The following is an 8844-nucleotide window of genomic DNA, read 5'->3' as shown; positions in this document are numbered from 1 at the left end:
GTGTCCCCCGGGAACCATTGGTCCCATTGTTCTCCTCCAGACTATTCATCCAGTCTATCTTATCTAGATAGATCTGTAGAGATAATAATATGCATCAAAAACCAAGCCATAGCAAGATTGGCGATCAGTGAGAACACAGTGATGGCAACAAAAAAGAAAACCAATTACCCATAGAAGAATAAATTAATTAAGAGGAATAAAAATTTTTAAGCAGAAAGAAAAACCTGTAAATAGATCAAGGTCTGATTTTTGATCTCTAGGTGTGTCCTTTAGTCAGGACCGATTGGGTACCATGCTCTGGCCCCCCGAGTCTGTCCTTTGTACTCCCTTGGGGGCTCTCTGCTCTGCTTCCATGGTTGCTCTGCCACACACTTTTTGTGGTTTGCCTCAGGCTCAGGGTCAGTCTGTGCCAGTCCCAACACTGAGTCTCCAGTGTTGTCCCCCTTAAAGTCCGGGGCCATCAAGGGATGGCATGTCTCGTGGTGGGATCAGACATATTGTCCACTCTGTCCATTGGCTGTTCAGAGCGGGGATGTTGTCCTTCTGGCCTGATGAGTCAGGATGTGCTCCACTCTCTCTTCCTCCCCCTAAGTGCTCCCATTTGCTCTGATCAGACATGCCCCACTCCCCTAACTGCAGCTTCAGTGACGTCCTCTCAAGTAGATTCTTCTGGGGGGAGGAGCAGTTGTCCACATAACTGGCATGGGGGCCGAGCCCTCAGGCCCCTCCACTGGCTCCCCACTCCTTGCCAACAAGCTGTATTCGTCTGGCACTGGCTTTAAATCTGCTCCCTCTTTCCCTGTGCAGACACAAACAATACCCTTCCCTTGGGTGGTCAGTGCCCTATTCCCTGGTCACATATCCTTTTTTTTTCCCCCTTTCCTCCCTCCCCACCCCCACTTTGTGGTTGGCTACTCTATGTACTCCTGGATTTGGTCTGGCACCTGTCATACTACCTGGACCTTACCCCTCGAGTATTTGTATACTACAGTAGCTTTTTCCCTGTGCCCCTTTTGCATTTACCTTTCTGTTCTTTTATATATATATAAACTTACCTTAGCGGACTCATGTTATACTTATCCTTTTGTGCTTGGCTTACTTAGTTCGCTTAGCATTATTTCTTCCAGTTCTTCGCATGCAGCAATATGCTTCATCCATTCAGCAATGCTTTTTAGCGATGCATAGTACGCCATTGTATGTATGTACCACAGTTTTTTAATCCATTCCTCTGTTGATGGAAATTTGGGCTGCTTCCAGCTCCTTGCAATTGTGAACTGTGCCGCAATGAACATTGGAGCACAGATGTCTGGCCGTGGTTTGTTTCTTGCCTCTTCTGGGTATATGCCCAGTAGGGGGATTGCTGGGTCGTATGGTAACTCAATTTCCATCTGTTTGAGAATTCGCCAAATGGATTTCCATAGTGGCTGTACATATCTACAGGTCCACCAGCAGTGGATGAGAGTTCCTGTCTCGCCATAGCCCCTCCAACACTTGTTGCTTTCTGTCTTTTTGAATTGGGCTATCTTTGAAGGTGTTAGGTGGTATCTCATAGTTGTTTTGATTTGCATTTCTCTTATGGCTAATGATCGGGAACATTTTCTCATATGTTTATTGGCCATTTGGATTTCAGACTCTGTGAAAGTTCTGTTCAGGTCCTTTGCCCACCTCCTCAGTGGGCAGTTAGTTTTTCTCTTATTGTGAGCTTGCAAGGTATTGTAGATTTTAGTAATAAGGCCTTTGTCTGATGTTTCATTGCAAAGATGTTTTCCCAGTTGGTGGACTCTCTATTACTCTGTTGGTGAAGTCTTTCAGTGTACACAGGTGTCTTATCTTCAGTATGTCCTACTTGTCTATTTGTGACTCCTCTATGTTTGTATCCTTTCCTATTTCTGATAGCCTATGTATTCCCTGTGCCAAGGTTCTCAGGTTTGTCCCAATTCCCTCATTTATGGCCCTAATTGTTTGGGGTTTTATCTCAAGGTCTGTGATCCATCTTGAGTTTATTCTTGAGCATGGAGTGAGGTACTTGCTTCATTTTTCTGCAGGTAGATATCCATTTTTTCCACCACCATTTATTGGAGATAGCATCTGCTTCCCATTTAATATTTTTTGGGCCCTTATCAAAGATCAGTTGCCTGTATGCTGATCTTTTTATTTCTCGGTCTTCAGCTCTTTTCCATTGGTCTGAGTATCTGTCATTATGCCAGTACCACACTCTTTTGACTACTGTGGCCGTATAGTATGTGCTAAAGTCAGGTAGAGCAAGCCCTCTCACTTTGTCCTTCTTCTTGAGGAGTTCTCTGCTAATTCTGGACTTCTTCCCCCTCCATATGAAGTTGGTAATCTGTTTTTCCAATTCTTTGAAGAAGGATGGTGATACAGTGAACCCTCGCCACTTCGCACTTCGACTTGCCGCGGCTTCACTCTATCGCGGTTTTTGCGTAACAGCGCATGCTCTGTCATTACTGCCACTGATTGGCTCATACTGTACACGCTTCTGTCTGCATCGCTACATATCAGAGCTACGTATCAGATGCATTTTTGCTTTTGTACAGTGTACTGTAATTGTTTGCGATTTTTAAGAAATTTTATCTAAGCCCTATGATGGCTCCTAAACGAGCTGCTTCTTCTAAGCCTTCTGACAATAAAAATAAGCGCCAGAGGAAGATGCTCACCATCCAGTAAAAGGTAAAACTTTTGGATATGATCAAAGATGGCAAGAAAATCGTGGAGGTTGCACGCCATTTCGACTTTAATGAGTCTTCCATTCGCTCCATCTGTAAAGAGGAAAAAAACATCCGTGCTACGGCTACTTTCACTTTCAACAAGGAAGCAAAGCGCATCGTGACAAGTCGTAATAAGTTCATAGTAAAAACAGAGTCTGTCCTAGCCGTTTGGATCAATGACAGGCGCAAGAAAAACATTCTCTTGGATTCGATAGTCATCCGGGAGAAGGCAAGGCAGCTCTATCAGCGTTTTACAGCAGACAAACCTCAACCAGAATCCTCTTCTGCAATCCTCTATGCTCTAACTACGAAAATATTTGATTTACAAATAAGGAATCCTACTTCGTGGAATTTCATTTATCACGGTAGGGTCTAGAACCGATTAACCACGATAAACGAGGGTTCACTGTATTCGTATTTCACCAACCCTTGTGTTACTGTTGTTGGTAGGTGCCATTGAGTAGTTCTGACCCATATGTGCAACAGAACAAAACAATACCTGGTCCCACACCATCCTCTTAATCCTTCCTATGCCTGTTCCATTTTTGCAGCCACTGTGTCCATCCTCCACCTTGAGGGCCTTCTTCCGTTTTGCTGCCTCTCTACTTCACCAGCCATGATCTCCTTCACCAGGGACTGGTTTCGCTTAACAACATATCCAAAGTACATGGGACAAAGTCTGGCTATCTTTACCTCCCCACGAGCATCTGCCTATACTTCTTCCAAACACATCTGTTTGCTCTTTTGGCGGTTCACAGTGTTATGTTTAATATTCTTCACCAGCATCGATTCTTCTTCCATCTTCCTCATTTTTCACATGCATGTGAGGCAGTTGCAAAGTCCATGACTTGGACCAGGCACACCTTTGTCCTCAAAGTGACATCCTTGCTTTCAACGCTTTAAAGGGACCTTGTGCAACTGACTTACTCAGTGCAATGTGTCCTTTCATCTCCTGACTGCTGCTTCCATGATTACTGATTGTGGATCCAGGCAAGACAAAATCCTTGACAATTTTAATTTTTTCTCTATCATGATGTTATGTACTAGTCCAATTTTGAGGGTTTTGAGCTTTTTTACATTGAATTTAATCCACATTGAAGGCTGCAGTTGTTGGCCTTCATCAGCAAGTACCTCAGGTTCTCCTCACTTTGAACAAGCAAGATTATATCAGTTGGATATTCCAGGTTGTTTTTGATAAACCTTCCTTCAGTCCTAATGCCACATTCCTCGTCATAGACTCCAACTTCTGATTATTTGCTCTGCATATAGATTGAATAAGTATGGTGAGAAGATACAACCCTGACACACACTTCTCCTGATTTTAAACCATGCATTATTCCCTTGTTCTGTTTGCCTACCTGCCTCTTGGCCCATGTACAGGTTCTGCATGAGCACGATTAGGTGTTCTGGAATTCCCATTCTTCTCAAGGCTATCCATAGTTTCCTTTGATCCATGAAGTTGAACACCTTGGCATAGTAATAAAACACAGATAAACAGCTTTCTGATATTCTCTGCTTTCAACCAAAATCCATGTGTGATAACAGCAAAGATAGCCTTGTTCCACACCCTCTTCTGAATCTGGCCTGAACCTCTGGCAGTTCCCTGTCAATGTGTTGCTGCAATTGTTAGTAGTCAGTGAAAACTGTGTGCACCATCCAGAGACCTAATAGGAGACATAGAGAAATATAATTGTCTTGCTTTAAATAATAGAGGATTTATTGTTTTTTTCTCTCTCCCAAAATTAAGCATATTCCTTCCTCTCAAATATCTTAAATGACTTAAATGACTTAAAACTCATTCGTGAATTGATCTAAACCTTTCTCAAAGGCATTAGGCTGTGTGGCCCTCTGAAGTAGTGAGTTTCATACATTTATTCATTTCATTCTCAGTTTTCTGTCTTCTCATTTTAGTTTCCATAGCATAAGTAGTTTGTGCTTTCTTCATTTTTAATTTTTTTTCTCTTCATTTTTAATTTAGAGCAGGAGTCAGCAAACTTGTTTTTAAAAGCCCGGGAGTAAATATTTTAGGCTTCCTTCGACGGATTGTCTCTCACAACTACTCAATTTTGTGGCTGTAGTGTGAAAAAAGTCAGGGACAACATAAATGAATGAGCATGATTGTGTTCTAATAAAACTTTATTTACAACTATGGACAGCCAACTGGGTTTGGCCTGTGATTCATAGTTTGCCAAGCTCGGATTTAGAGCTTGGTGTCTTGTTCCACCCCACTGTCATCTCTGGAGACTTTTGGTGGCTTTTCGAGGTCTTCTCTATCATGTCTTCTTGAGTTATGGTGTGTACACATTGTATACCTGGGTGGATTGTATACCATAATTTTTTAAAATTATTTTATTGGGGGCTCTTACAATTCTTATCACAGTCCATACATATATACATCCATACATTGTGTCAAGTTCATATGTACATTTGTTGCCCTCATCATTCTCAAAACATTTGTCTTCTACTTTAGCCCTTAATATCAGTTGCTCATTTGCCCCCTCCCCCCCTCACGAACCCTTCATAATTCATAGTTATAGTTTTCCTCATAAGTTACACTGTCCGACATCTCCCTCCGCCCTCTTCTCTGCTGTCCATCCCCCAGGGAGGAGGCTACCCTTAGATTCTTGTAATTGGTTCCCCCCTTTTGCCCCACATTCCCTTCACCCTCCAGGCATCGTCCCTCTCACCACTGGTCCTGAAGGAGTCATCTATCCTGGATTCCCTGTGTTTCCAGCTGCTGTCTGTACAATGTACATCCTCTGGTCCAGCCAGATTTGCAAGGCAGAATTGAGATCATGTATATACCATAATTTAAATAAACTCACGACTTGTTGTCATCAAGTTGATTCTGATTCATAGCAGCCCGAGAGGGCAAAATAGAACTACTCCTGTGGCTTTCTGAGCCTGTGGCTCTTTCCTAGAGTAGAAAGCCTCATCTTTTTTCCTACAGATCTGCTGGTGGTTTCAAACTGCTGACCTTGCAGGTAGCAGCCTAACTCATAGGAGACTGTGCTGCTCGCCTTCCTTCTTGTGTGCAGGATTTGATAGACTTTTCTGGTAATGTAATGGCTGTTTTCAGGAAATGCAGTGTAGTAGTTCTTTGATCTTTGGAACTGTTTTGGATAGTTTGGAACCTGTCCTCATTACTGTGCTTTTTGCGTTATATCTTCCTTCTTTCACATGGTTTCCTGATTTTCCAACCTCCCTTCCTTTCAATCTTTTGAATTTGCCACCATTTCACTAAGAAAAAGTACTGGAGCCCTCAGTGCATCTGGTGATGTTTCTAAGTTGGTCTCAAAAGTAAGTTGTAAGAGCAAGACTGATTCTAGCATGGGCCTCCCTCGTACTTCGCTACTGGTTCTTCTTTCCTCAGCGCCTTTTGACTTTCTAGCTGAGCCACGTTTTCCCCAAATCCATAGTCATTCAGTCTTTTAATTAAGAAGAGTCTAAGGAAATAGCTCAATGATGTTTTCTTTGAAAATTCAATATCATACTTAGAATAACATAAGAATTAATTATGAGCATAATCATTTTCCTTTTCATGAACCCTTCAGCTAGTATCTTTGGGAACGAGCCATGGAAACACCTGAACCAATCAGTCACAGCGATGTCAAACAGTTTTGATCTATTTACCTTGAAAATATTTTGAACAGTGAAAAGTAAATAGCATTTAGATTGTTATAGTGACATCTACCTTTAAAAATATTTTTCCACTGGGCAGGAAATCAAACATCCTTATAATTTCGAGCTGTTCATGTTCTGAAAATAAAGCCCTCATCATATTAGCTGTGAGCTCTACCCTTCTGGTTGAAGATACCTTTCTAATAAAAGGCCATATCACCTAAACATCTTTTGCTAACTGAGTTTAAATAGAAACATATACTCTTAAGCATATTATATGTGTGCTTTTGCTTTGGGCTGATAGGTAAAATTTATATAGGATAAATTAATATTTTAACATTTTATTTAATAGAGGTTGCTGTGTGGCCAATTGGTTTCCCAGAGTCTGTGATACATTCCCCAGATGCACCTCTGTTACTTGACAGTGAAGAGACTTAAGAAATGTTTTATTCCCTGTGCTATGCATGGACTGCTCTACCAGTTATTATCGGCTCTCCGAGTTCTTTGTTTAGCAAAAGTAAGGCTGAGAACAAACTTGCGTTTCCTAGAGTAGATCCGTGTTGAGTCTTGTTGACCTAGGCTCTCCACAAAGAACTTGTAGAAATCTGAGTTGTGATCACCTGCCAGTCAAGGCAGACTTGTCTGCCCAGCTCTGGTACCCTTTCCTAATAAGTGCTGTTTACTATGAACATTAAGGCCACTCTGTGGATAAGATTCTCACATTCATTGTCACAGAGCGTTCATGTGAGAGGTGAAAGTATTAGGAAAGGCTCGACTTAGTTATCACATTGGGTCTAGTGGAAAGAACAGTGGTTGAGAAAGGAAACTCTTACCACAAGTCCTCTCTAATGTGACCTTAAAATAATCACATGCCTCTCTGTGCTTCTTTGTCCTGCTGACTGCTAGCTTTGCGAGGTGCTTCTTTTATGGATAAAATGAAATAATTGAGTACGAAGGAAGGAAGAACATGCAGTTGTGCAAGATGATAATAATGGGACGATATCATCTTTGCATTCGTAAATGGGCCAGCCAAGGAAGGAGCTGTAGAGTGAGGTTCTGGCTGGAAGTTGGTATATAAGAAGGGCTTTTTGCCTCTGGTCACTTTGCCTTGCTTACTATACACCTCTCAGAATGTCCTGGTGGCCTGGGTTTAGTATTGGGAGACCACCTGAGGGATTGGATCATATAGCTGCCCAATCAAAGCCCCCATATCACCAAGGCCCCGTCTGAGAAGTGAAGTGTGCTTTACCTTCTTACACAGTCTGCAAATGTGGGAGAGTTCGTAAAAGCCCAAGCACTGTTCAGCATCTGCTGCTCTGTTTGGTCTCTGTGTGAAGGGACCTCTGGATACAAATGGCCCTTTTTAGAAAATGCTTTGATGTATCAAGGTGACATTTGACATGAATTCACTCTGACATTACAGAAAATAAAATTGTCTGATGAGCCTGTAGAAGCAAAAGAAGATTATACTAAGTTTAACACTAAAGATATGAAGACAGAAAAGGTATGTGTGCACAGCGCAGTGGCGTGCTGCATGTATACCTGGCTACTGCTGTGTGAGGGCACAAAGGGAGGCGGGGCTTCTGGAGGTGCACGCGCAGCCCTGACTGCAGATGACTGATAACTTGAGTGGTGCTGATGGAAGAATTTAGTAAAAATTGTACATGACAAGGGAAACGTTAGGCAATGAAAACGTTTTACAAGGAAAAGTAATATGCACTATGTATGCATATTCATAGTGGCAAGGGGGGCCTGGGAGGGAACAAGGAGGATTTTACCATCCTCCCTTCCTGCAACCTTTCCAGGAGTCATTGTCCCCCTGCTTACAATCTGCCACCCAGCAGTAACTTCAGCCCATGTTTCAGTAGTATTTCTAATCAACTTATTCATTTTTTGCATATATTTCTATATAAATAAGTATGCAAGTAAATACTGATAAGTATATCAATAGATCTGTTTATTTATAATATATGTATATATAGGTGTCATTATAAATTTAATATATAAATTATGTGTAAGAACACATATAAATATAGACACATGCATATATACCTATGCTACACATGGTTACTATATTAAGATATTATATCCACATCATTCTAGTATGTGTGTTACTCGATTTCATCATATGGAGTATCATTTATTTAATCATTCTTCCTCTGTGGGTCACATAGAATACTTCAGATTTAAGAATTTTTGTTATAAGGAAGTAATCAACTTTTTAATTTATAGTCTGCACCTCTGATTACTGCATTAGACACTACTTAGAAGTGACCATAAGAGATCAGAAAACAGTCGTATGAGCCCCTAATAAAACGATTAAATAAAGAAGAAGAATGATGGCAACAAATGTAAAAAAAAAAAAAAGAGGTCAGAAAACATGAACCATTTCATAATGTTTGAAATATATATAGTCAAAATGATTTCCAAAAATGTTATAAAGTCTGTACTCTCAACCATTACTGCAGCTTACATGGCTGACAACATTGAGCAGCAC

The 8844-nt window shown here is 41.2% G+C and overlaps 1 protein-coding gene across 2 annotated transcripts in view; it reads left to right on the top strand.

Annotated features, from left to right (window-relative positions):
* RNASEH2B (ribonuclease H2 subunit B) overlaps positions 1–8844 on the top strand; it is a 102831-nt gene that overhangs the window by 71654 nt on the left and 22333 nt on the right. Inside the window, exon 10 of one of the 2 annotated variants that reach the window (XM_045283794.1) lies at positions 7771–7851. The exons of the other annotated variant lie outside the window; for it this stretch is intronic. Coding sequence (XP_045139729.1) covers positions 7771–7851 — 81 coding nt within the window. The remainder of the gene's footprint in view (positions 1–7770; positions 7852–8844) is intronic. 2 annotated transcript variants of the gene reach the window in all.

This window comes from Echinops telfairi, unplaced genomic scaffold (assembly GCF_000313985.2).
Source record: "Echinops telfairi isolate 266 unplaced genomic scaffold, ASM31398v2 ScPeMD7_7467;HRSCAF=8505_0, whole genome shotgun sequence".
In the NCBI taxonomy this organism is placed as follows: Eukaryota; Metazoa; Chordata; class Mammalia; order Afrosoricida; family Tenrecidae; genus Echinops; species Echinops telfairi.
Note: the sequence above shows the minus strand (reverse complement) of the source record. Positions and strands in the feature narration are given on the sequence as shown.